The 27,010-nt window shown below is 41.5% G+C and overlaps 5 protein-coding genes and 1 pseudogene across 7 annotated transcripts; all 6 read right to left on the reverse strand.

Annotated features, from left to right (window-relative positions):
* Nucleotides 1-36: 36 nt before the first annotated feature.
* On the reverse strand, nucleotides 37-1,602 carry LOC146969455 (uncharacterized). Of its 2 annotated transcripts, none has more exons than XM_085759505.1 (5): nucleotides 1,457-1,602; nucleotides 643-1,341; nucleotides 437-553; nucleotides 306-349; nucleotides 37-181 (listed from the first exon to the last, which is right to left on the reverse strand). In XM_085759505.1, exons 1-5 carry the CDS (start codon nucleotides 1,512-1,514, stop codon nucleotides 62-64), a joined length of 1,038 nt encoding a protein of 345 aa, XP_085615631.1. In that variant the 5' UTR covers nucleotides 1,515-1,602; the 3' UTR covers nucleotides 37-61. The 2 variants fall into 2 exon arrangements, with proteins under 2 accessions (XP_085615631.1, XP_085615632.1); XM_085759506.1 differs by having other exon boundaries at nucleotides 306-347; nucleotides 414-553.
* Nucleotides 1,603-4,811: 3,209 nt separating this feature from the next.
* Nucleotides 4,812-6,903, reverse strand: LOC146969456 (uncharacterized; annotated as a pseudogene). Its single transcript, XR_015034240.1, has 4 exons — nucleotides 6,778-6,903; nucleotides 5,797-6,660; nucleotides 5,676-5,719; nucleotides 4,812-5,564 (listed from the first exon to the last, which is right to left on the reverse strand). The product of XR_015034240.1 is annotated as an uncharacterized LOC146969456 (transcript).
* A 3,214-nt stretch (nucleotides 6,904-10,117) lies between these two features.
* LOC146969457 (uncharacterized) lies at nucleotides 10,118-12,253 on the reverse strand. Its single transcript, XM_085806301.1, has 5 exons — nucleotides 12,148-12,253; nucleotides 11,354-12,034; nucleotides 11,138-11,257; nucleotides 10,711-10,748; nucleotides 10,118-10,256 (listed from the first exon to the last, which is right to left on the reverse strand). Exons 1-5 carry the CDS (start codon nucleotides 12,200-12,202, stop codon nucleotides 10,137-10,139), a joined length of 1,014 nt encoding a protein of 337 aa, XP_085662427.1. The 5' UTR covers nucleotides 12,203-12,253; the 3' UTR covers nucleotides 10,118-10,136.
* A 954-nt stretch (nucleotides 12,254-13,207) lies between these two features.
* On the reverse strand, nucleotides 13,208-16,161 carry LOC146969458 (uncharacterized). Its single transcript, XM_085806253.1, has 5 exons — nucleotides 15,985-16,161; nucleotides 15,176-15,868; nucleotides 14,961-15,086; nucleotides 14,417-14,460; nucleotides 13,208-14,152 (listed from the first exon to the last, which is right to left on the reverse strand). The coding sequence occupies exons 1-5, from the start codon at nucleotides 16,040-16,042 to the stop codon at nucleotides 14,033-14,035; spliced, it is 1,041 nt and encodes a 346-aa protein (XP_085662379.1). The 5' UTR covers nucleotides 16,043-16,161; the 3' UTR covers nucleotides 13,208-14,032.
* Nucleotides 16,162-18,615: 2,454 nt separating this feature from the next.
* LOC146969459 (uncharacterized) lies at nucleotides 18,616-21,344 on the reverse strand. Its single transcript, XM_085759404.1, has 5 exons — nucleotides 21,314-21,344; nucleotides 19,280-19,969; nucleotides 19,036-19,164; nucleotides 18,919-18,962; nucleotides 18,616-18,821 (listed from the first exon to the last, which is right to left on the reverse strand). The coding sequence occupies exons 1-5, from the start codon at nucleotides 21,342-21,344 to the stop codon at nucleotides 18,693-18,695; spliced, it is 1,023 nt and encodes a 340-aa protein (XP_085615530.1). The 3' UTR covers nucleotides 18,616-18,692.
* A 1,382-nt stretch (nucleotides 21,345-22,726) lies between these two features.
* LOC146969460 (uncharacterized) lies at nucleotides 22,727-24,045 on the reverse strand. Its single transcript, XM_085759050.1, has 4 exons — nucleotides 23,397-24,045; nucleotides 23,147-23,278; nucleotides 23,030-23,073; nucleotides 22,727-22,932 (listed from the first exon to the last, which is right to left on the reverse strand). The coding sequence occupies exons 1-4, from the start codon at nucleotides 24,043-24,045 to the stop codon at nucleotides 22,804-22,806; spliced, it is 954 nt and encodes a 317-aa protein (XP_085615176.1). The 3' UTR covers nucleotides 22,727-22,803.
* Between the last annotated feature and the right edge of the window lie 2,965 nt (nucleotides 24,046-27,010).

Genomic DNA, 27,010 nt, shown 5'->3' on the forward strand with positions numbered 1-27,010 from the left:
AGACCTATATGCATTATAACTCCTAGATAAACTTCTAAGGACAGTACAAATGAAAACAGATCTACTGCCTAACACGGGAATAAACACATTCACTGTTGGTGTCGTCCGTTTGTCTTCTTGATCTTTTTGGCAGTTGCACATTCAAAGCAGCGTAATGGAGGTCGTCTGCAGCCCGGACACCCTGCAAACAAAATACATATCAGTTCCTGATTAAAACAATACAACATGTCCACAATATTATTACTAATTATTCAACAGGACACTGAGATGAAATTTAACAGTTAAACTAAACCGACAATATTTACCTCTGCATTTGATGTGGAGGGAGTTGATGAACTGACATGAAACTCTGGGTGTAAAATACAGAGAAAGATATTTCATTCAAAAAGCCAAATTCACTCAAGATATAATGCCTGGGATGAAACACACAGATTACCTGAACATGTGCGGCTCTTCATCTTGTAAATCATGAAAGCCAGTATGACACTGAGGATGGTGGTAAATGCCAAAGCTCCACTCAAGATATACACCAAGAAAAGAGATTCCTCCTCATCTGTATCAGGAGAAATTGACTTTGTTGTACTTGTACAGAAGCAGCTCACTACTAATCACATGACAAAGCTCTGGTAGAGAGTTACCTACCATCAACGTCCACATTGGTCCCGTTTCCAAACAGCATGCGTCCACATGAGGCGACAGCACAGTAGTAGGTCCCAGAATGATTCAGGCTCTTTATCGGCAAGTTGTAGACACAGGTATTTGTCTGTGTGTCAGTTTCCCTCTCACACTGATCATTCCTGTCTCCATGAGTGTAAATGAGTCCTGGATGAGATTCTTCAGAGTCTCTGAACCAGTAAACACTGTGTCCTCCATCACAAGTCCCAGTCTGGACTGTACAGTTGAGAGTCACTGAGCCTCCAGGCTGGATGTTCTCAGACTCTGACTGATGGACTGAAGCCTGGATCTCCATCCCAGAACCCTGCACGATGACAACAGTGCCCTCGGCGAATTCAAACATAAATGAATAACCTCTTGCACAGTAGTAAGTGGCCGAGTCTGAGAGTTGTACATTTGAAATATGTAACTGGTTCATGCCAAATTGAGTTTCCAGGGCGAAGCGTGGATTATCCTTGAATTCACCATGGAAAGTCCCATTTTTTTCAAATTTATAGGTGACACAGATCAGTTGTAGCCTCTGTCCCAGTGATTGTTTATACCAGTAATACTTAGCAGCATCACTGTCATGGAAACATTTCAAAGCCAGGCTGTCACCAATAGTTGTTGTTATTAATCCTCTGTCTTGAGAAACATTTGCACACAGAGTGAAGCGATTCATCTGAGCTGAAGTGAAACAGGAGAAAAAGTAAGTCCACAAACTTGATCCTACTCAGAAAATACCAACACAAAAACTTCCATTAAGACTGACTAAACCTTAAACAAACCTCTTTCAACTCACCCATTTTCCCCATGAACAAACATGTCAGATAGAGGAATAACTCTGGAGGACTCCTCATGTTGAAATTGCCGTGCTGAATGACAATCACCCCGATACATTCTCCACTCTTAAAACATCAGACCTGTGTTGATTGGCCAGCAAGGCAGCACTGACGATCACATGTTCACTGCCACTCTTGCTGTCAATTTTAGTTCCTTCAGAAGAATCACATGCTGAGAGGTAGAACCAATCAAACACACCTCAAACCTCTAAATTTGAAAGGTGGAAGACCTTTGTATGCACAGCAGAGAAGTGGAGAGTTCAGCGATCATTTACTGACAACCTACCACTATTTTCCTTTGATTGTGTGCAGTTTAAAGATGTTGGGTATGTAACTAAATAAATATAGGTGTGTGCTGTTGGACAAACATATAAAGGAACAGAGTTAACAAGTAAATGTTAGGAATGAGGAGTGGACGTAATGACATTGTTTTTGTTGTTTTGTATCTAATTTAATGCTGCGTTTCCACTACGTGGTACCGGCTCGGCTCGACTCAACTTTTTTAACATTAAAGGGACAACGAGGAATTTTGGAAAGTGAAGTGATTTCACACTACATTTCCCATGAGCCTCCGCGCGCATGGTGAAATTCTTGGACCGACGCAGGACGGACGTCTTGCCAAGAATGTTTTCATTCATCCAGAATGAAAGTCAGAGGTTCGAAGACGATCAGATACCGTCATAGTTCCGACCATAAACGGCGATTCGGCGGCGTTATTCCCATGACCCGCCGGGCAGCGTCCGCAAAACCGAAAGTAGGAAACGCTGGTCGGCTCACCCAGCATTTCCACCACTAATAATAATAACAAAATAACGATAGAGACAAAACACTCTATTTGTCGAAAATGAACCCATTAAAGGGATAGTTCACTCAAAATTCAAATTGCACTCATTATCTACTCACCCTCATGTCGACTAAGGGCTGGGAGAAGTTTCAGAGTTATCCATGGCTTCTCTGATTTACAGGGGGTCTCGGCGTAGCAGTGCATGTCAATATAACGGTTGCAAATGGATACCACTTTTCTTCGTAACAAAAAGACACACCAAAAACATCCAAATACCTCCATGCTGCTCGTTTGGAATGTCCGTCTTGTATTGAAGCCCCGAAATGCGAAATTGTCCCGAAAAAAATTAAATAAGTCTATATGTCAAGCTTGTTTGTAGCGGAAGCTCCTCTTCCTGGTTCGTCCAAATTGGACGGACCAGGGAGAGGACAGACCCTATAGCCAAGTTTTTTTGTTTTTTTTTGTGATTAAACCTAACTGAGCCATGATGGTTGTTATGTTAGCCATTGTGATTCATCTTTATTAGACTTTAGCTGTCTAGAGACATCGTAGAGACGCACATAAATACACATGTATTTCTATTACTTTTTTGTGATTGTTGTAAGAAACTGACATGTCCAATCTGTGTATATTTCTTTGTCCCTTCCCTCTATAAAAGATCAAGTCAGACTCGCCATGACCCTTGTCCCATTGTTGATCATTTATCTATTTTATTGAATTTTAGGGTGAATTGGTGAATGTTGTCCGAGTGGTGACAATGCTTTCTCAGTGGGATCTGCTTCATAACCAGTAGTGTTGAACCTCAAGGGCCACCGTAGATATGCCTTTAAACCAAATTGACTTCCTGTACTGCTTTACCTGTTATGAGTAACCCACTGAAAAAAGTGACCAACCTTTTTTACACTCTCACAAGTTTTCCTGTTGTCTTGTTTCTGTTGGGACTGTGTGGCCTCAAACACACAACTGCAGGGAGCAATGATGTCATAAAGCAGATATTCACAGACACTGACTCAAACAGTGAGTTGCTATCTACCATGCAGAGTGGTAAATAGAACTTGTCGAGTGCATGGTGTTTCTGGTTAAACAGCACTGTGTAGGTGACCATAGTGTTTGTGTCACAACACTGCTTATCAGAGCTGGAGCAGATAAATACCGGTGAGCCCTTTCATGCTTACAGCAAAAGCCAGATGTCGGCAGCTGGTTTTATGACCACACCCCCACAAATAGTTTTCAGTCTTAAGCCTAACACCTCTGCACAATGCTGAAAACCATCATGACCAAACGTGCTGAAGAAGGTGCATGGTAAAACAGCTACACGTTGACAGCTCAGAGCGAAAAAACTGCTATGACCACACAGTTGGAACAGAGCCTCAATGATGCACAATGTGTACACAATGGCTGGAACTAAATGTATGATGTTATTTTATTAAAGGGCCTCCCCCCCTTTAGGCTGAAAATGCAAAGTCTAATCCATCCCTCTTATGTGTTTACTCAAAGTGATGATTGCAGAACCTCTAGATCACCCTCTGGTCTCCTATATTATTCATAAGTAAACTGATGCCAGTTTCATGTCTGTTTGTTGAGTTAGTTCTGCTATGGGTTGTCAAGGAAGAGTCACAGTGTGTAGGTGCTAGGTGTTTGTTCAACTAAAATGCCGCCTTTAGTTCTATCTCACCACTAGCCACTTTGTTACAACTTGCTATCAATTTTTTTTTCTTTTTTTTTTTCTTTTCTTTTCTTTTTCCTGTCTTTTGTGTTTTTGGTTCTTATTATATTATGTAGTATTATTTTGTGTTGTATGTTGTGTTCGTGACAGCGGAAGGCTGTACATTTGTGTTGTTTTTCTAAATCAAAAATTAAAAAGAAAGATATAAAAAAAAAAACTTGCTATCAAGTGCATGATCCCTGACTGGCTTCTACTTAGGAACACACAAATGAACGCTTTTAGACGCTGAATCCAGATCTCTCTACGATGCAATTGCTGCTTGAATGCAATGAGATCTGATTGTGGTTGGAGAGTCATTACTTGAGTACAAGACGAGGAAGTAGTGATGGCTTCTGTCACATAGTCAGCTTCATGTTACCTCAACCGTAATCTTCGCTACACCCGAAGCTTTCTGACACGCCATGCACTGTGTAATATAGTTTATGCAATACACTCACTCATTTTTATCAGTTTAATGTGATTAGACCACAGTGATTTAGTCAGTCATAATATGAAATGCACATCCACAAATCTGAATTGAAAGCAAATAAATACTTAAAATACTAAATACTAAAAAAGTTGTACTTGGGGTGGTGTTTAGCTCAGTTGGTGGAGGGCCCGCCCCATGTGTTGGGGCTGTGGTCCTCGCTGCAGGCGACCCCGGCTCGGGTCTTGTGCCGAGCGGCCCTGTCCTGCGTGTCACCGCCCCCCCCCCCCCCCGCCTCCCATTTCCTGTCTCTCTCTCGGCTGTCCTGTACATTGGAGGCAAAAAATATACTTTAAAAAAAAAAAGTTGTACTCCGTGAAGCTGGCATTTTTAATCTACTGGTTTTATTGAAAATAAATGTTATCAACTTAATACATTAAATGATTAGAAGTAGATGGTTGCCTTGGGAGGAATGAAGAAACACTGTGTAGGAAACAAACACTTGAAACTAAAGTGATTCTAAAAAAAGAAAGAAGAGATGTGTGAATATGTGGAGAGGCGGCCGTTAGCACAGCAGGCAGTGATCTCAGATATTGACTGCAGACCACAAGGGAAGCTATAAAAAGCTTGTTTGAGACTCGAGTTTGTTGCAACATCTACACCAGATATAAATATAACATATTTCCAATTATACATGATTGGATGTTGTAGTTCTGTAACCATCTAAATGCATACTGATGACATGTTGGCTGTTTTTTATAATGCTTATGCTTATGGTGCATTGGGTGCAGCAAGGGGAAACTGATATAGTAGGTTAGGTGAGAGTGGAAATATCTCACATTCACCACTGATCAAAACTCATACAGCAAAAGCTTGTTCAAGTACCACAACCAAAGGCTTACATTAAACATCACTATTCACCTGAATACATGTTAAACTGATCTTATTTAAAGAAGGACTATATTATGTCTCAAAAAATGGAATTGAAAGAAATTACATGTTACATAGAAACAAGGTACAGATCAGACAGTTCTATGGTCTTATAGTTGAGTACACACAATGACTCTGCGTCTCATCCCTCTGCCTTGTTGTTTTGTTGACTCTTGGTTTCCTTAGAGCAGCATAATGGAGGTTATCTGAATCTTCGTCACCCTGGTAAATAACATAGGCTATTATTACATCTGATTAATATAATGGAACCACATAGCTAGAATGCTTGAATTTCAACAGTTTAGATTGATAATACAGTTAGGCGATACTCACCTCTGCATTAGCTGCGGACGGAGCTGAAAAACTTGTTTGAGACTCTGATGCGAAATGGAAAAACTGATTATTTGAAATATTCAGTGAAAACACCATGTAACATAGAAACAGTCCTAGATACCTGTGCAGTGGCAGCTGCCTCCCTTGATCATCTTGTACAATGAGAACAGCAGTAAAGCGCTCAGGATGGTGGTGAATACCAAAGCTCCACTCAAGAAATATAGAAGGGAGGTCACCTTATCTGCAGAAAGCAGATGGTTTAACTATTATCTTTGTGTTTACGTAAAATGTTATCAGTTCTATGCCAGAATTATATGCTATCACTTACCCTCAGAGTCCCGTTTGGTCCTGTTTCCAAAAAGTATGTGTCCACATGAGGCGACAGCACAGTAGGATGTTCCATGGGAAAGATTTAGGCTTGTTGTCGGCAAGTTGTAGACACAGGTGTGTGATTGTGTCTCAGGTTTTTCATTCTCACACTGATTATTCCTGTCTCCATCAGTATAAATCAGTCCTGGATGAGGTTCTTCAGAGTCTCTGAACCAGTAAACATTGTGTCCTCCATCACAGGTCCCAGTCTCCACTGTACAGTTGACATTTACAGAGCCTGCTGGCTGATGGAACCCCAAACCCTGTACACTGACAGTAAACCCCTCTCCAAATTCAGACTTGGTCGCAGAGCAGCCTATACAGAAGTAAGTTGCCGAGTCTGAAATTTGTAAATCCGAGATTGTCAAGTGGTTGTTTCCGTGACTAGCCTCCAGTGAAAATCGTTTATTATCGCTGAATTCGGCAGTAAAAGTCCCATTTTTGTGATGTTTATAAAAGGTAGAGATGCGCCTTAGTTTCTGTCCCAGAGTTTGTTTATACCAGTAGAACATCGATGCACTGCCGAAACATCTCAAAGTCACATTGTCTCCAACTTTAGCCAGTTTAAAACCACCGTCTTGATTCACCAACGAGGACGACCCTTGATTAGTTAAGCCTGGGGAAAAGAAAAACCACCAAGAAAACATAGAGTAAATGCCATGATAAATCTGTCATCGTGTAAAAAAGACGACAGATAAATATTCTCCAGTGTGTAAATACATCAACAACTCACCCGTTCTCCACAAGAACGCACCAGTCAAATATAAAGCCAACCACAGAGATGTCATCCTGATCAAAAAGTCTTGGTGAATGAGAGGATCCTCATGCGTTCTCTTCTCTTAGACAGACAAGTGTATTTGATTGGCTTACAGGTAGTGACACTGAATGTCCTGTTTTGGCACCAGAGAGCGTCCTGAGCTCAACACTTGTGCAAAACCTATAAGTTACAATGGGTGAGTGACAATTAGTTTGTTCTACCACAAAAATATTTTTGGATGATAAAATAGTCCTTTAATTATGTCAAAATTTAAATCAGAAAAAGTTTGGCAAGTGTTAGGGAATTGGAGGCATAAAACGACTTGACCATTGGTCAGGTCAAGCTTTTATCAAAGTTGAACTGAAAATAGAATGTCTGACAATAAAAGCTCCTCTCAGTGTTTCCCTGTATTGGTAATAAACCAGGATTTGTTGTGTGTGATGATGATGACCGTCCATCCTTCACATCCACTTTTTATTTTTCACTTTACAATTTATTGTTTCAATGACATGTGCAGCCTATAGCCAACAAATCACCTGGTCAACACTTCTCTTTGCTCATCAAACATACCACACACATATAGGTGAGAGGCAGTCTTCATGTATCGAAACTCTGCTAGAACCCAAGTTTCCACCAGTGGAAAACTGTTCACTAGCTCACACCCTTCAGCACATACTGAGTGATACAACCAGCCTCTTGTTAACTCTTTCGTGACCATTGACGAGTTTACTCGTCACAGCCTGCCGAACGTTCACGACCATTGACGAGTTAACTCGTCAAAACCGTTTTTTTTTTTTTACAGATTATGATAATAGACACTCTGAGGTACCCTGTGTGTGAATATGGTTCCTCTGATATGTAAAAACTGTTTTAGACTAAAATCAAAACATAATGTTTTTTATAAACTGTGTGATCTTGGTTTTGTTTGAGTAATCGGTCTCCTTGAATGCTGTTCTGGGGACAGCGTGCAGTGCTGTGCGGCTGTCGGCTACAGTGTTGCAACTTTCTCGCTGAATTTCCAAACCCTCTTGACGACTTTTTTTTGTCAAGCGACTAGCGACAAATCTGGTGACTTTTTCCGGTGCTGTTACAAACGTTTCTGGTTTGGAGACTCGGATCTGAAAGCCCGTTATCACAGCTGTTTTCACGGTGCAGCGGAGCGGGCGCTGTGCAGCGGGTGCTGTGACCGGCCGCCCCCGCCCCAGAGCACTCATCGCCGGCCAGTCACACAGGAGTGTCACGGAGCTGCTCCGCTGCAGCCAGAGACCCACACCGCTGCACTCCACGCTGCCACACCCCCCAGATTTGCCTCTGAAAATATTTATTTAGCCGTAGAAATGATTTGGGAGACATGCAGAGTACCGGTAAAATGAGCCGATTGCCACTTGACACAAAAGTGCACTTTTCTCTGAAACTAGAGCGGGAGCTCCGTTTTTGGAGAAACCCAGCTCTCTTCTTCTCCTTCGTACTCACGAACGAAACGGCGGAAAAACTTGCCGTTTTCATTAAATCAGCAAATGGCAGATGTTGTGCCAACCCATCCAATAGTTGTGTTCTCTACAACTATTGGATGGACTATTGGTTGTGTTCTCCACAACTATTGGATGGGTTGACATTGGGTTGGCATTTGAAGTGATAAATGAAAACACTCACTTGCTACAGGAGGAGGTGGGGGGGCACCAAAGTCACCAGGGCCCCCCTTTAATATCTGCACCAAATTTACTTGCAATCACACTAAGTAGCTAGTTGATGTGGCTTTGGCTATAGTGTTACTAAAATCAAATAATTGATAATTGGGGAAGTAATGGACTTTATGCACAGCTCCACTACTTCCTGAAATAAGCCAGCTCCTTTCCTGTCTTACATTATTGGACCAACTGATTAATCCAGGTGTGCCTGACCATTGTTGTGAGATCAGACACATCTGGATTGATCAGTTGGTCCAACAATGTAAGACAGGAAAGGAGCTGGCTTATTTCAGAAAGTAGTGGAGCTGTGCATAAAGCCCATTCGTGTAAGCTGCTTCTCCAAAGAACGTGACCGCTGGTTCATACAGTGCATTTGTAACGGATGTGCACTCACTCACCCATAAAGGACGTGCTAACCCATCCGCCAAGTGGTTAGTAACCTCTTGGCGAAATGGTTTGCATCATCGCCTGCCATGCAGGAGACCAGGGTTCGAACCCCACCTGGAATAGTTTGTACCGAAAGAAACACAATGCAGAGGGCCAGATATGACATCAGCTACACATTATCAAAAGGTAAAACTGATAAAACTTAAACTTACATTAAAGAGCCACTCTTTTTGGGAACAGTTAAACTGAACTCTAGATGACAGAGGGTCATGACTTTTGCCACAGTTGTTTGTGTAAGTGCCAAGTACTATATTTATTCAACAGGTGCGAGGAGATCTGGGGAGACATGCAAAGACATTGGGAAAGGTGTTTATAAAATACACTTAAGTTGGGTGCTTACTATCTGGGTTTTTAACAGGTGTTTGCTGCTCATCGGCTATGAGATGCTTCATATTTGATTCAACCAGGATTCAATGACGCCAAGTTTCACTTTCTATTAAGTGAGAGTTTCTATTTTGTGTACTACCTCTAAGTCTTTCTCCCTCTATCTCTCATTCAAAATATCCATATATTGATGGTGGATGTTTGTGATATCCATCCATCTATCCACTACTTATACCATTTATCCAGGGTGGCAATCAGCTGACAGTAGGTGTGGGTGGTAGACATGGTCGTATAATATCATCAGTCTATAATAGGGCCAACTTGTGGAGGCAACCTGACATGTTCAAGTTCATACCTATGGGTTCTTTAGAATTAGCAATGGACTTAGTGTGAATGTCTTTGGGCTGTAGGAGGAAGCTGGAGAACCAGGAACCCATGAAGGTGCAAGGAGAACATGCAAACTCCACTACTTCTAAGCTTCTTACAATGCATGGTCTTTTGCATTGTTGTGCTTGCCCCCACTACTACTACTACTACAGTGAGTAACAATATGACTTATTTGGTGACACAAATCACACCAAGAACTTTAACTGGTTTATTGCAGTTCAACATTTTGCATTCTGCAAAACAGAGGTATAGGGGTAAAGTCATTTGTGCTTATTTCAGAAACAATACAACAATATAGTTACACTAGTTACCATACTTACATGATAGCAACAACAATGCAAACACTGTGATGACAATAATATCATTTTGACCTTCTGATACAGACAAATCAGCTAGCACGAGAATGGCACATTTATTCAGTTGTTGCAGGTAAGCACAAGTAAAATCCAACAACAAATTACATTATTGACACATACGTACAATCCAGCTCTAGTGCCTTACACTGGAGTACACACATTCAGTTTGTGTGTTGTCCCGTTGCCTATTTGATCTGTTGACCTTGTGCTTCCTCAGAGCAGCGTAATGAAGGTTGTCTGAGTCATGGTAACCCTGGAAAAACATATGTCATGTTAATATTTCATTTCATGCTGTTTGATACACATGGGTATTTCACACAGAACAGAACATTGTGCAGCTGAGACACCAGGTAGAATCTAGATCTAAAAAAGATTTGGGCACATGTACGACTGTATGACTTCCTACTTCTCCAACTTCCTATTTCTCCGACCATACATTTCTATATTTTTGCGTCCATTAGTCCGACGTCCCATTTGTCCGGCGTAAGTAACCCAAACCCTAAACCTAACAATAGCAATAACCCTCTAGAATAAATCAGATTAATGGCCAGTCAGACTTCTGGGCGGTCGGGCTGACATATTCACCCCAGAAGATTTGATACCCAACCTTTTCTTAAAGTTTGGAAAACAACAGGTTTATTCATTAGGTTTCTGCATTACCTGGATACATTTTGTCAGAGTAAAGCTTTGAAAATACTCACTGTTGCATTTGGAGTTGACTGAGGTGGAGATCTTGCTTCAGGATCTGATAGTAAAATAAAACCAGAGAGACAGATTCTTTAAAATCTGTTTGATTTTTTTTTTCTTTTTTGACATGGTGCTCCCAGGCAAGTCTTATAACTAGGACAGACTCATCAGAATAATCTCCAGGTAATGAACCATCTATGTATGAGCACCTCAAAATATCACCGCCATTTCTTAAAATATATTAAAACATGATGGAAATTGTACAACACTTCAATATACATACTTAACATTACAAAATGCAACATTTATTAGTATAAAGTTTCCATTATGTTACAGCCTCTTCAGATAATATTCATAATGACTTGCTTAGCTCTACATCCAGTTTTATATCCATTATAAATTAGAGAAATGCACACTATCAAAAGTAAAGAGCGGCAGTTTTCTTACCTGTACATTGGCAGCTATTGCTCATTCTATATGCTGTATACATTAAAACAGCAGCCAGGGTGGTGGTGAATGCCAAAGCTCCAATCAAATAATTCACCAAGACAAGTGAGTCGTCCTTATCTGCAGATACACAGTGAGAGACATTACAGGGCTTTAGTGGGTAGAGAGTGATCACAACTGCAGTATCTATAGCACCACTGTTATAATGTGACCTACCCACTGTGTCTGACTCGTTCTCCTTTCCAAACAGTACATGTCCACATGAGGCTACAGCACAATAAGTCCCCTGAGTGAGATTCTTCATTGGCAAGTTGTAGAAACAGGTGTTTGTTTGTGTGTCAGGTTTCCTCTCACACTGATCATCTCTGTCTCCGCCAGTGTAAATGAGTCCAGGAGGAGATTCTTTGGGGTTTCTGAACCAGTGAACACTGTGTCCTCCATCACAGGTCCCAGTGTGCACTGTACAGCTGAGCTGATCAGTTGACTGGATGTTGTCAGGTCCTAACTGATGAACCAGAGTTTGGATGCTGAAGCCTGAACCCTTCACACTGACAGTAGCCCCATCCACAAATTCAAAATCGTATGCATAGCAGCCTATGCAGTAATAAGTGGCTGAATCTGAGATTTGCAAATCTGAGATCGTCAAGTCATTTTTACCATTTCCAGCATCTAGTCTGAGTCGAGGGTCATTTTCAAATTCCCCAAGAAAGGTGCCGTTTGTGTCATGTTTGTAGAAGGCAGAGAAGATCCTTGGTTTCTGTCCCAGAATTTGTTTATACCAATAAAACATGACTGCATCACCTTTATAGGAACACTGCAAAGTCACACTCTCACCAACATCAAATGGAAAAAAACCACTGTCTTGCCACACATACACGGACGATTTTGTTGCCTGATCTGAAGACAAAAGCAATTGAAGAAATGCATTTAGTGATTGATATAAACTGATGGTGATCATAAAGCAAAAATTTTAATCAAAATTTTGTAAATTTATACAATAGATAACTTACCCGAACCCCCAAAAAACAGATAAGTCAGACACAAAGCATACTTAAGAGGTGTCATCGTGTCCAAAATGCCGCGTTAAGTGAACTGAACCTTTTCGCGTTCTTTGCTCTTCTCAGAGAGAGGGCTGCATTTGATTGGCTAACGAGAGGGAACGCCTATTATCCTGATGTGGAAACAGTGGTCACGGGTTCAGTGGTGTCTTTGAATGCACAACATGAAGAAAGTTCACACAGTTCTTTGGACTCAGTTGATTTGTACTGTGTTTTTTTTTGTTTTTTCCGTCCATACAAACCAGTGGCCTCTTTAATGTTCACTTGGTGGGAATGTGGGCATGTTGCCCTCTTTTTGCCTTTGTTACTTGCACTAGTTAATGCTCAGCAGTAATGTGTTATCATTTGTTGAACGACATTTTCGGTCCTTAACATATGAAATGTGTCCACTTAATGTCCTGACTCTTTCTTCATATACAACCACCATTGCAGAAGTAAAGTTTCATGTTTACCCCATTACAGTTGCTTGATAGTATCGCACATTAAGTGCATATTAAATTAACCCTGAGTAGCACTTCTATAACAACAGTCGGTGTGAATGCGTGCATTTTGTTTCCAGTGTGGACACAACCACATTATCAATGTGTGTGACAACAATGGACATAAAAACAGACAAATACCCAATACCAGATTGAAAATGGCATTAATGTGTTGCATTAGCCCAATATAATATCCATATTACATCAGAAATTCAAATTATATTTTATTTTTCTATGGGTATTATTAGGACATGTGGCTAATGCAGCTGGTGATGTGTCGTCCATCTGGACCCTCTCAATCACATACATCATTGTCACTGTGGGTTGATACAGTAGTCAATGTAAATGATAGGTAAATAGGTAGACACAGTTGGTTTTGCTGGGTGGACTTAGGAAGCTAAACCCAAAGTGAACACTTCCTAGCTAAGGCCGCTGCTGTCAGCTTGTGGACAAGGTTGTCTTGTGTAATCCAGCACTTTAAATGGCAGAAACTGAGGGGGGGGTTAAGATTTCACTTCTTTTATTTTGACTTTTTTTTTCATTATTTTTAAACCGTGTTCCAGTTTGAGGAACCTAAAGCAGTTTCATTATTATCTATGTCAGATGGCATGGCCATCTGAGATAAACTGTTGCCATGCATGCATGAAAACACTGCAGAGACTTCCTGTTTGAAACCACACAGACAAAGAGAGCTGAGGGTCTTTTTAACTGCAGACAACAGAGGCTAAATAAAGATCCTCACATCTCAGGTTTGCGGTGAAACAACAGGACTGTATCGCATCGCACCTAGAGCAGGCACACATTCCTGCTTGAGGTGATTATGCAGCATTCAACATGTACTTGTTCCAGTATGAGGTCACAACAGGCCACGGAAGAGGAAAGTGGTCACAAATTATTGGAGTCTACTGTTCATTTTATAAATCTTATTTCGGCTGGTCGTTGTTGTTGCCACCCTGCTGCGAAAAGGCCGGCCTTGCTGTTTCTCAGCACACCACCCACCGCACCTTGAAAGCTGTATCTTACTGTCTCGCCTTCTTGAAAACTTTTTCTTTTATGTCCGACCACAAACAACTAGCAGATGATGAGTGTTGCTTTGCAAAGTCAAAATGGTGTTCACAAAGATAGACATACAAAAGACTACTGACTTTGTTTTAATATTCATTTTCCACACGTCAAACTCTCAAAGTGATTGACCCACAGAGATCAGTGCGGTTATGTGTTTGTACATTTTAAGTGACAGGTATAGCAAGTGGAAACATGACACCTCTGAAAGCACAGGTCACATTAAAGGAACTTTACTACAGCTTTTATTCTTTTTCAAAGGCTTCACACGCAGTGGTGGTGGAACATGTCCAGCTCTACTGCTTCACTCCGGAGTAAACACATTCACTCTGGGTGTCATCTCTCTGTCTTCTTGACCTGCTGGCCTTGTGTGCCCTCAGAGCAGCATAGTGGAGGTCCTCTGCATCCTGGTGAGCCTGGTAATAACATATAAAACTGTTAAGAGCAATATTAGAATGATAACCGACATATACTGCAGCATTACAAATCCCTATCATAAAATCAGCAAATCACTATAAACACCGGACAAATTAACATGAAATACATCAAATATAATGTAATTCATTGTATCAACAAGTCACCATAATTGAGTTGCATTCAAAGTAGTGCCACTCTTTCTGTGTTCCTCCACTGTTCCATTGGTGTTGGAAACATTTTCGAGTCATACAACACAATCTTACCTCTGTATTTGGAGCCGAGGCAGCTGTAGATCTTGCTTGTGAGTCTAGTTGTGACAGAAGACAACAGCAAAGTTATTTTAATTCAATCGTTACTGTTTTGTGAAAGAAACAAGGTGTGGTCAGGACAAAAGGTAATAGAACCAATAAAACTATAGGCTGATATCTATAACCTAAATATGTCAGTTTTAAACAGTATTTGGTAGTGTATAAATATGAAACTTTTTTGTTCTTTTTTTGCCCTTTTTTTAAACAATATGGCCGAAAGAGACAGGATGAATCAATGCAATGGAACTGGCAATCACTGCATTGGGCAACATAGGACACACTCTTTACTAATTGACCACCAAGCACCCCAAGATACTTGCCTATGTTTTAAAACATCAGTGCTTGCCCTATCTTTAGTATGCTTTCTATGTAAATAAGCATGTTAGAAACTGAATATGTGGAGTTCAGGCTGTGGACGCAATTTCACCAGATATTTAAGTCACACAATTCTACCAGTTCAATTTGCATCGAAAAACACCATCAGACACAAAGAGCCTACCTGTGCATATGCAGCAGCGTGTCTTGTACATTTTATATGCTGTGAAAGCCATTAAAACAATGAGGAGGATGTTGAACGCCAGAGCTCCACTCAAGGAATACACCAAGATGATAGAGTCTCCGTGATCTGCAGGGACCCAGGAGATATCATCATAATCAGGTCTGGTTGTCAAGTATTCACCTATAGTTTACAAATGTGACAAGAATTGTAGTTACCATCAAAATCCAGTTTGGTTCCGTTTCCAAACAGTATGTGTCCACATGAGGCCACAGCACAGTAGTAGGTCCCAGTATGAGAACGATTCAGGTTTGTCATCGGCAAGTTGTAGACACAGGTGTGTGTTTGTGTGTCAGGTTTCCTCTCACAGTGATCATTCCTGTCTCCATGAGTGTAAATGAGTCCTGGATGAGATTCTTCAGAGTCTCTGAACCAGTAAACACTGTGTCCTCCATCACAGGTCCCAGTCTGCACTGTACAGTTGAGAGTCACTGAGCCTCCAGGCTGGATGATCTCAGAATCTGTCTGATGGATCCAAGATTGGCTCTTCAGTCCTGAGCTCTTGACGCTAAGAGTAATGCTCACAAAAAATTCATACACGTACGAATAGCTATTCACGCAGTGGTAAGTCGCTGAGTCTGAAATCTGTAAATCTAAGATGATTAAATTGTTTTTACCAGTGGTGGTTTCCAATTTGAACCGTGGATTGTCCTTGAAGTCATTATACAGCGTGCCATTTTTTTCATGCTTGTAGAATGTAGACACAAGCTTCGGTTTCCCTCCCAGGGTCTGTTTATACCAGTAAAACATCACCGCTATAGCAGATTCCTTACGGTAACACTCCAGAGTTACATTATCACCAACATCCACTGACTTTAAAGATGATGATAGCTCCTGTGCTGTCGTACCAGCTGAGGAGGAAAAAGGAGATATTCTGTAGAACAGGGTATATCAAAATTATCTCACATTAAAATGATATTTTACAAAGTATAAGAGACAAAATGCACTTAGTGCACGAACACCTTACCAATTCTCCCCAGACAGAGCAGACATGTCGCATAGAAAGCAAACACTGGGTGTGTCATTTTGTTGCCTAATTGAGAGAATCTCTTTTCGTTCTCTACTTTTGAGAGACCGGTGTTTGTTTTACAGGCCAATCAGAACTCACTCTGCATGATCACATGGTCAGTGCCCCCCTGCAGTGTGAAGATTGGTCTGTGAGTTTCAAGAGGGTATATAGTTGGGCTTTATTGAGGATGATGTACAAATTATTCAAGTTAGCCAGAGGTCCTACTGACTTCAGAAGAAACATACATTACACTTGTATTTCCTGTTTAGAGTATATTAATTACTACATTTATGTAACTTAACAGAGACGCGTTAAAGAGTATTTTCTTTAATCAGTTTGACGATGTTACGAAAGATACTTTTTGGGGCTTTTTGTCTTTAGTTGATAGAACCGTTCAGAGAGACAGGAAATGAGGAGGCAGAGAGTGGGAATCAAACTGGGGCAGCTGCAGCGAGGACTATAGCCTCTGTAAATGGAGCGCCTGCTCAACCTTGTGAGTTATGCCAGGGGTTCTGAAATGTGTCCATGCCAAGGCCCCTGGAATAGCGTTAGCTTCTGGCTGTAGACCCGTTTTGCTAACCCACTGAGTTTTGAGGCTTGAGGTGCAGGCAAAAACAGTTAATGGTCATGACATCATTTATATTTTTCCTGCCAGGCAATACGGAAGATGAGCATGGCAAATAAGGTTTCAATTTATTATATTATTACAAATTATGTTTTATTATAATGCTCAATATATATTAATTAGATTTTATTTAATTCTCATCTTCCCTTCCCTATATGCTGAGGACGCCCTAGCACCCCCTGGTGGCCCCGGCCCCCACTTTGAAAACCACTGCTATACCACACACCCCACAAAAAACACTTTCAGACTAAAACAGACAGGTTGAACTTATGGTCACGCACAGTTTAACAGTAACCTTTTACCTCATACTGCTAGCATGTTCACTTCAGATACATGTAGTTCTAGTAGCCTAATTTGCCTTAGAGTGACAGAAAGCTGAATGAGTGAATTCAAAGACCCCGAGATTACTGTTAGCATTAGCATTGTAGCTCCTGGTACCCTTGTATTGAACCTATATGGATTTTTTAAAGACTTATGATTGAAATTAAGGTAAAGTTAACTCATGCCTTTTCATGATTCCCCCCCCTCCTTGTATCTGACTTTGTCATTTTCTTTTTATTATGAACCTCTTTAAGCTTTTTCTCACTGAGGTCAGTCGCTAGCAAGTGGCTACATGATACTATATGGAGGAAGTTTAGCAGCAGTGACGTCCATGTGTTTGTTAGCTCATAGGCTAACATTATATTTTTACTTCTCTTATTGTATTAAGGCTTTAAATTGTGTTCATTAGTGAGGATTATCAATCCACGGATCCAATCCCAGCTGACATTTGACCAGTGTGGGTCACACCCTGGAGAGGTCGCCAGTCTATCCCAAAGAATCTCAATGGACAATTCGGAGTCACCAATCATCCTGCTGTCCATGTGTTTGGAGAGAACATCAGAAAGTAAGAACCTGTCTGCAGAACCTCTTTGCTATGTCAAATATGTCTTTGATAATTTGTCTTTGAAGGCCCAGTCTACTGAAAATAGAAGTCTAGTTAGGTCAGTAGCGAGAGACTAAAAGTTGGTGTAGTATCTGGAATAGATGTCAAACTTTTTTTTTTCATGAAATGTATTAAAATGTTGGAAAGAAAAACTACCCTCACAGCATGATGGAGCAGCTGAATGTGAGACAAGGACTACTGACTGATTCCAGAATACAGGGAGTTACAGTATAGTGGAGCCTGGAGGATACAAGAGTATATCTACTCCAATGGATAAATCTTTTGGTAGCTTGAACTCACAGTGTCAAAGTGCACTTTCACTTCATCCCAGATAACCTAATAAGGGCTGAGAAGTTGGGCCTGCATGCTACTGTGTTTTGTTTTTTTCTCACAGAGTTGATGTAGAACTTCCTGTAAATGTTACTGTGGTGACTGTCCTGAAAAGCATAGCTGTGGGTCAAATTTGGGCATATTAGGGAAGTGAAACTAACTATGAATTGGTTATGCATCATCAAAAAAAACTATTAAGGCAAAGACTGAACAGAAAGCAGCTTCACGTGAGCTGAGAACCAAATCTCCACTTCTGAAGTCAAGGTCAGTTGCTCTTTTACATTTTTCTTAAACTGTCTTTACTACATGCACAGTGTGTTTTCTTCGTTGTAGCTTGTTGTTTATCTCAATAAGTCCTGTGGGACCCAAGCTGCTTCAGTGCACTGCTGTGACTTGAGGCCACAGGCCAGTCTTCCTGTGTTAAAGCTCTGCTGGGACTCTAGTTTCCATCGATGGAAACTTACACTCTGCAGCTCACACCACCTTCACCACAGGAGTGAAAGGTGAACGGTGAGAGACTGCTGAAGACCGAGAGGTTTGACCAGCATTTACATTTACAGTGGCAGTTATTAATAGAACATAGGGGATTTTTTTTTTCATGAGCCTGCACAGTGTCTAATCTGCAGCCAATATTACAGTACACTGCACATATGGAGATACTCATCTTTGCCATTCATACTTGACATAAAAATGCAGCAAATAAGAAACATTTTATTTTATTTGAACATTATTTTACATTGTACATTTAGTCGTGTGAAATTTGACAACAGGTTGAGAAGTTTTAATTCACTCCTTTCTACTCTTTACTCTGGCATAAGTACACTCAGTCTCCATGTTGCTGTCCTGGCGATGCCGTCCGTTGTTTCTCTTCAGGCTCAGAGCTGCATAATGGAGAGCATCTGCATCTCCACTCTGCTGACAACAAAATATCATTTTTTATGAGAAATGTGGCACTAGAGTATTATTAGCAGTCATTATAATGGAATTTACATTAAACAGGAATTTAACCTACCATGGTGTCTGGGGCTGAAGAACATGTCAGATGAGAAGCAGTTCCTGAAACTCAAATATGAATTAAAGGTCCAGCCAGGTCGATATGGCACTATTTTACAGATTTTAAAGACCTTACCTTTGCAGACAGAGCACAGCTTCTTGTTCAACTTGTACGCGCTGAAAGCCAGGGCGAGCAGGATGATACAGGAAACTGCTAACGCCACACTCAACAAATACACCATGAGATGGGCTTTGGAAGGAACATCTGGAGTCAAGAGAGCAGATATCTTTAATAGATATACAGTATAATATACAATATACAAGGCCACTTTTTTAGGTCAGCATCAATGTAATATGTAGCATGTAACATTGTCACCTACCTATGAGCTCTACACTCGTTCCATTTCCAAAAACGATCTCCCCACAGGAGGCTACGGCACAATAGTACATCCCAGCATCGGAGGAGCTTAAGGAATCAAATTCAAGGTTTGCTGTGCAATTTTTTGTTGGAGATATTTCATCTGTGGGGCTCGTGCACTGTCGTGCACTGGGGTCCATGACCATGGGCTGAGATGCACCACGTCTGAACCAGTAGAGCTTCGACTCGTCGGCACACTGCGATTCAGCATGTACAGTACAACTCAAAGTCAAAGGGCTTCCTGGTCGAAGCAGCTCCAACTCTGGCTGATGAACAACAGCTTGGATGTTGGACTGTGATGATTTGACATGAAGGAAAACTCCTTCTCCAAATTCCACTGCGTTGAACTCTAGAATCCCACAGTAATACGTAGCTGAATCTTCAAGGCGAAGGTCTGTGATTGTGAGATGGTTGCTGCCTTCTTCATTCTGTGCAATGACCTTAAACCTTTTTTTATAGGCAGGGAAGATGTTTGCTTCTTCTTTGTGCTTCATTCGACTTGATACAATGTCAGGTTTGCCTCCCAAGCTTTGCTGATACCAAGACAGGAAAGTGACAGTGTCGTCTTGCCAAAAACATTTCAAAGTCACAGTGCCCCCAACCACTGCCTTCATGACACCTGAGGTCTGATTAACAGCAGCTGTTCCCTGACCTGTACAGAAATGCAATTTTTTTTTAATATTTACACATTTCAACCCTGCCTCTTGCTAAAAAAAATGATATTCATACAGCAAAAGATAGAAAATGTTGCAATGAAAAATACTCACCAATTTCACCGAGAAGCACAAGAAAAACAAATGGCATCATCTCTGAAGCTCAGCAGTCTGTATTCTGTGTTCTCGACAGGCGCACCCAACTCTTAGAGGAGACGCAGGCTGGTTGTGATTGGCTAAGCTGACATGCTTGGTTTAGACTGACACTAGCGATTCGTTCTTTTCCAAAAGATCAGTCTGATCAGGTGACTGGAGGCGTAATCGGGGTTCATGAGTCTTTTCGGTTGCATCATTGAAGACAGTAGGCGTGACATCTGTGTGTATTGATACTATGAAAAGGAAATTCTCTCAAGTCCTTGTTTGCAAACTGCAAAGTGTAGAGGTTGGTGCATGTTAGTGTATTTGAGTTGTTATGTGGGTTGAATTGGAGTGTGTGGGTGAGACACTAACAGAAAAAAGACTTCAGGAACTCAGGTCAGGTGATTAAACCATCCTAAAATACTTCAAGTAAATGTTAATTCCCCTCAGGATTTTGGTCTACGTTGGTCTACTTGAAGGTCATACGCTTTATAGAGTGAGATTTTCCATGTCTTCTTTGATTATAGAGCAGGTATTGGTTCTATATCGATATTGTAAAGGTATCACAACTTTAAAGCCCTAAAACCAGCTGTCGAGACCTTTGCAACTTTGTGATGTCACAACAAAATAGTCAGCCATGCCACAAGCCCCGCCCATCTTTTTTTTAAAGTATATTTTTTGGGGCTTTTTTGGCCTTTAATGGATAGGACAGTTGAGAGAGAGACAGGAAATGGGTAGCAGAGAGGGGGGGGGAGCGATATTACGAATCCTACTATGGCCACGCCAAGATCCGCCTTACTCTGCCTCTGATTGGCTGAGCTCTGCAAGGCTATGCCTGTACCTGCATCTTACCCTAACCTTAACCACTCCCTTCTTCATACCTAAACCCAACTTTATTTGCTAGAGGGCATTGTGATAAGCCAATCAGAGACCTAGTAAGGCCTCGTAATATAGCGGGGGGGAGGGGGGTGACACGCAGGACAAGGCTCCTCGACGCGGGATAAGAACTGGGGCCAGTCAGTCAATCAGAAGAGAGCCTCAGAGCCACCTCTTACAGTATATCCACATCTATAGACTGACAACAATGTTGCATAGAGCCATTGTTTTTGTTGTAGCAATGGCACATTTCATATAATTTGGTATTACATCACAGCTTACTTTTTACCTACTCATGAGGTGTTATGAGGCTGCACCTTATTTTTTACCCTCAGTGTCAAGTGCGGCGTAGACAATCATCTAGAAAAGGGAACAGGAAATGACATGTGCCCTTCATGTGTGGAACACTGTATACCAGCCCCTGTGTTGCTAGGGCGTGCAGTGGTCTGATTCTTGGGTGATGATGTCATTGTAAAATGAACAGCTGTAAAACAGTTCTGTGTCTATTCTAACCCATCCAGACACAGATTGAGCCAAACAAGCCAGTGTCTTTGAGGTTTCAGCACCAAGGACAGCACACGGCGCTCTCCATACATTAACTACCTGTTCACTAATGGTTCACCACCACCACTAATGATGCAAAGCCTGCAGAGCTAGTTCAGGCAGACAACTCAAGCTGCGCCCAATTCTGATCAGCTGATCAGTCACATGCCCTCCTCCTCCAAATAGGGCGGGCTATTTAGTATTTAAACCCCACAGCTCAGTTGCTCGTCCCTGGCTATGCTGCTGCTGCTGCCGCTGCTATTTCCTCCTCTGCTGCCTTGCTGCTGCTTCTGCATACATATCACTGCTGCTGCTGCTGCTGCTGCTGCTGCTGCTGCTGCCCATGAGGCTTTGTAAACCCACCTCCTCCCCAGTATCCACCTGTGGGCTCTGTCTCTATGATCCCCTGCAGGGGGTCTGCTTCATTCCCTGTAATGTCTGGCAAACCAGATCATTCAGGGAACGAATACCTGAGACAGAGCCTGATGCCAAACCTGCTGCAGCCATGCTCAAGGATACCGATGCTGTGCTTCAGCTTGCAATGCTTACAATCAATCCTGCTGCAACCATGCTCAAGAATATGCTAACTATGCTGTGCTTCAGTTTGCATATATTTGGTTATACTCAATAAATAATTTGTTCTCATTTCAGAGTTGTCTGACTGAACTGACTGTGGCGAATGCTGTAGGCCTATACTGTCACTTCATGACAGAGAAGTCGTGAAAACGTCATCACTCAGTTTATCACAGGCAGACATATTGGGGTTTCGCCAAAATGTGGCTCTGTGGGGCCTCTACTGAGGGGCCCTGGACTTATCTCAAGTTATAATTAACCATTAATGACATGATCAACATTTTACAGTGGGTTGAAAAACATGTGTGACTTGAGGCCACAGGCCAGTCTTCCTGTGTTAAAGCTCTGCTGGGACTCTAGTTTCCATCGATGGAAACTTACACTCTGCAGCTCACACCACCTTCACCACAGGAGTGAAAGGTGAACGGTGAGAGACTGCTGAAGACCGAGAGGTTTGACCAGCATTTACATTTACAGTGGCAGTTATTAATAGAACATAGGGGATTTTTTTTTTCATGAGCCTGCACAGTGTCTAATCTGCAGCCAATATTACAGTACACTGCACATATGGAGATACTCATCTTTGCCATTCATACTTGACATAAAAATGCAGCAAATAAGAAACATTTTATTTTATTTGAACATTATTTTACATTGTACATTTAGTCGTGTGAAATTTGACAACAGGTTGAGAAGTTTTAATTCACTCCTTTCTACTCTTTACTCTGGCATAAGTACACTCAGTCTCCATGTTGCTGTCCTGGCGATGCCGTCCGTTGTTTCTCTTCAGGCTCAGAGCTGCATAATGGAGAGCATCTGCATCTCCACTCTGCTGACAACAAAATATCATTTTTTATGAGAAATGTGGCACTAGAGTATTATTAGCAGTCATTATAATGGAATTTACATTAAACAGGAATTTAACCTACCATGGTGTCTGGGGCTGAAGAACATGTCAGATGAGAAGCAGTTCCTGAAACTCAAATATAAATTAAAGGTCCAGCCAGGTCGATATGGCACTATTTTACAGATTTTAAAGACCTTACCTTTGCAGACAGAGCACAGCTTCTTGTTCAACTTGTACGCGCTGAAAGCCAGGGCGAGCAGGATGATACAGGAAACTGCTAACGCCACACTCAACAAATACACCATGAGATAGGTGGTTTTAGTAGGAACATCTGCAGTCAAGAGAGCAGATATGATATCTACTTTAATAGATATACAGTCAATAAGGTTTAAAGGACACTTTTTAGGTCAACATCAATGTAATATGTAGCATGTAACATTGTCACCTACCTATGAGCTCTACACTCGTTCCATTTCCAAAAACGATCTCCCCACAGGAGGCTACGGCACAATAGTACATCCCAGCATCGGAGGAGCTTAAGGAATCAAATTTAAGCTTTGCTGTGCAATTTTTTGTTGGAGACATTTCATCCGTGGGGCTCGTGCACTGTCGTGCACTGGGGTCCATGACCATGGGCTGAGATGCACCACGTCTGAACCAGTAGAGCTTCGACTCGTCGGCACACTGCGATTCAGCATGTACAGTACAACTCAAAGTCAAAGGGCTTCCTGGTCGAAGCAGCTCCAACTCTGGCTGATGAACAACAGCTTGGATGTTGGACTGTGATGATTTGACATGAAGGAAAACTCCTTGTCCAAATTCCACTGCGTTGAACTCTAGAGTCCCACAGTAATACGTAGCTGAATCTTCAAGGCGAAGGTCTGTGATTGTGAGATGGTTGCTGCCTTCTTGATTCTGTGCAATGACCTTAAACCTTTTTTTATAGGCAGGGAAGATGTTTGCTTCTTTGTGCTTCAATCGACTTGATATGATGTCAGGTTTGCCTCCCAAGCTTTGTTGATACCAAGACAGGAAAGTGACAGCGTCGTCTTGCCAAAAACATTTCAAAGTCACAGTGCCCCCAACCACTGCCTTCATGACACCTGAGGTCTGGTTAACAGCAGCTGTTTCCTGACCTGTACAGAAATGCAATTTTTTTTTAATATTAACACATTTCAACCCTGCCTCTTGCTAAAAAATATATATATATATATTCATATAGCAAAAGATAAAAAATGTTGCAATGAAAAATACTCACCAATTTCAACGAGAAGCACAAGAAAAACAAATGGCATCATCTCTGAAGCTCTGCAGTCTGTATTCTGTGTTCTCGACAGGCGCACCCAACTCTTAAGAGGAGACGCAGGCTGGTTGTGATTGGCTAAGCTGACATGCTTGGTTTAGACTGACACTAGCGATTCGTTATTTTCCAATAGATCAGTCTGATCAGGTGACTGGAGGTGTAATCGGGGTTCATGAGTCTTTTCGGTTGCATCATTGAAGACAGTAGGCGTAACATCTGTGTGTATTGATACTATGAAAAGTAAATTCTCTCAAGTCCTTGTTTGCAAACTGCAAAGTGTAGAGGTTGGTGCATGTTAGTGTATTTGAGTTGTAGGTCATACGCTTTATAGAGTGAGATTTCAATATCTTCTTTGATTATTGAGCAGGTCTTGGTTTTATATCGATATTGTAAAGGTATCACAACTTTAAAGCCTTAAAACCAGCTGTCAAGACTTTTGCAACTTTGTGATGTCACAACAAAATAGTCAGCCATGCCACAAGCCCCGCCCATCTTGACCTACCACCTTCTTGACCTATGTGCTTTTTTTACTGGATTACTCAGTAAAACAGTACAGTCTTACAGTATATCCACATCTACAGACTGACAACAATGTTGCATAGAGCCATTGTTTTTGTTGTAACAATGGCACATTTCATATAATTTGGTATTACATCACAGCTTACTTTTTACCTACTCATGGTGTTATGTAAGGCTGCACCTTATTTTTAACCCTCAGTGTCAAGTGTGGCGTAGACAATCATCTAGAAAAGGAACAGGAAATGACATGTGCCCTTCAGTGGAACAGTGTTGCTAGGGCGTGCAGTGGTCTGATTCTTGGGCGATGATGTCATTGTAAAATGAACAGCTGTAAAACAGTTACTGTGTCTATTCTAACTCATCGGCAGACACAGATTGAGCCAAACAAGCCAGTGTCATTGATGTTTCAGCACCAAGGACAGCACACAGCGCTCTCCATGCATTCACTATCTGTTCACCAAGGGCTCACCACCACCACTACTGACTGTGACCATAACACTTGTGACCAATGCTGTAGGCCTATACTGTCACTTCATGACAGAAGTTGTCAAAACGTCATCACTCAGTTTATCACAGGCAGACATATTGGGGTTTTGCCAAAATGTGGCTCTGTGGGGCCCCTGCTGAAGGCCCCTGGACTTATCTCAAGTTATAATTAACCATCAATGATATGATCAACATTATACAGTAGATTGAAAAACTAGCTTCACATAAACAACGCTTAGTGTTTGATGATAACACGTGGTTAACATGTGCATGTACACTTAGCCTACAGTACAGTTGTGGGAGCTTGTGATTCTGTTGCTGCTGTCTGATTGTTGTCAGGTGTGTGCATGTGTTCCCGCGCTTTAAGCACAATTTGTTTATGCGTCTCTTCAGTTGTTGCCCTTGCAGATGCAACAGTAGCGAGCTCTCGCTTGTGACTTTTGATGTCTGTGGTCTGTATGTACATGCTTCAAAGAAAGAAAAAAACAAGGTTGACTCAGTTGACATGAAGCATTAGTGACCAACCCTGTTCTTGCTCAAACCCCTTACTTCCTGAGTCGTGCAGCAGGGCCGCCTGTTGCTCACCGCTTCGCAAACAAGTGAGAGCTACAGTGGAAAAATAGAAGCGCAAGTACGTGTTTGAAGAGAATATGAGCCAGACCATGTGGTGAACAACATATTTACGGACATGAAGCAAACAACGTCATTTCATTTCATGTTTTTTGTGCACTTCCTTAAAGATGGAAAGTTTAATTTATTTAAATAAAAATAGAAAGACAGAAGCGTGTATTTCATCATGCATTTTATTAAAGTTAGCATGACCAGTGTCCTCTGAGCTCGGCTCATGGGAGGGGGAACCACACCGAGCTGCTGCACGGCTGCAACCTTGACTGATACAGAAAGCTGTGAAATGACAGCTCAGTTCTGACTGTTTGAGTTTCACTGGTCAATGTCAAACCTTTAGAAGCAACAATAAGAAATCTCGTTATTTTATCACTTGACGATTAAACACCGACATAGCAGACACATTTTAAATGACTTTTTCAGACTTCCTACATTGAGAGTAAGTGGAGCCAGAGAGACACTGCTGTGTTTCTTTTTAATATCACTAAACTTTTTACTCCCACTATCAGTATCGTGGGAGTGGCTTTTAACCTAAATGTTTCAAGGATGTGACTCTTTATTTGTTTCTTTTGGTCAGTGTGAGTTTTTCATCATTGTAGAAAAATTGGTCAGAAAAACAGCAATAGTTACACGTACCAGAGCCACATAAACCCCTTTTCCACCGAGCTGGTTCCAGTGCTGGTGCTAGTTCGGTGCTTAACTGGTTCAACTCTGGTGCCTCCAAAGAACCAGTTTGCTTTTCCACTGGTTAGGAGCTAAGTCAGAGCCACACTCCCCATACAGGAGCTGCTTCTGTCTTTGCTGCTTGCTACAATTATAAATGGACCTGAAAATTAAAACCCAATTCACACCAGGGGTGGTGAAGACGTGGTCCGTCTAATTAGCAATAATTCTCTGTTTAAACTCGGCTGAAAAAAGAAAAGAGAAAAAGAAGCCGTCGTAATTGCCGCAAACGGCAACTATGTTTTAGCAGCGATATGTTTTGATATGAGTGTTAGCCGTTGTTAGCCACTGCCTGTAGCTCCGCTAGTTAGCTTCAACTGTGTTTACATTGGTTACACAGCAGACAAACAAACTTAATACGGTATTGATAACGTCTCATTGGTCCTGTTGCTCAGGTTACCTTCTTAG

The sequence above is a fragment of the Trachurus japonicus genome, chromosome 18 (genome assembly GCF_045865225.1).
Source record: "Trachurus japonicus isolate A0001 chromosome 18, Traja_1.0".
In the NCBI taxonomy this organism is placed as follows: Eukaryota; Metazoa; Chordata; class Actinopteri; order Carangiformes; family Carangidae; genus Trachurus; species Trachurus japonicus.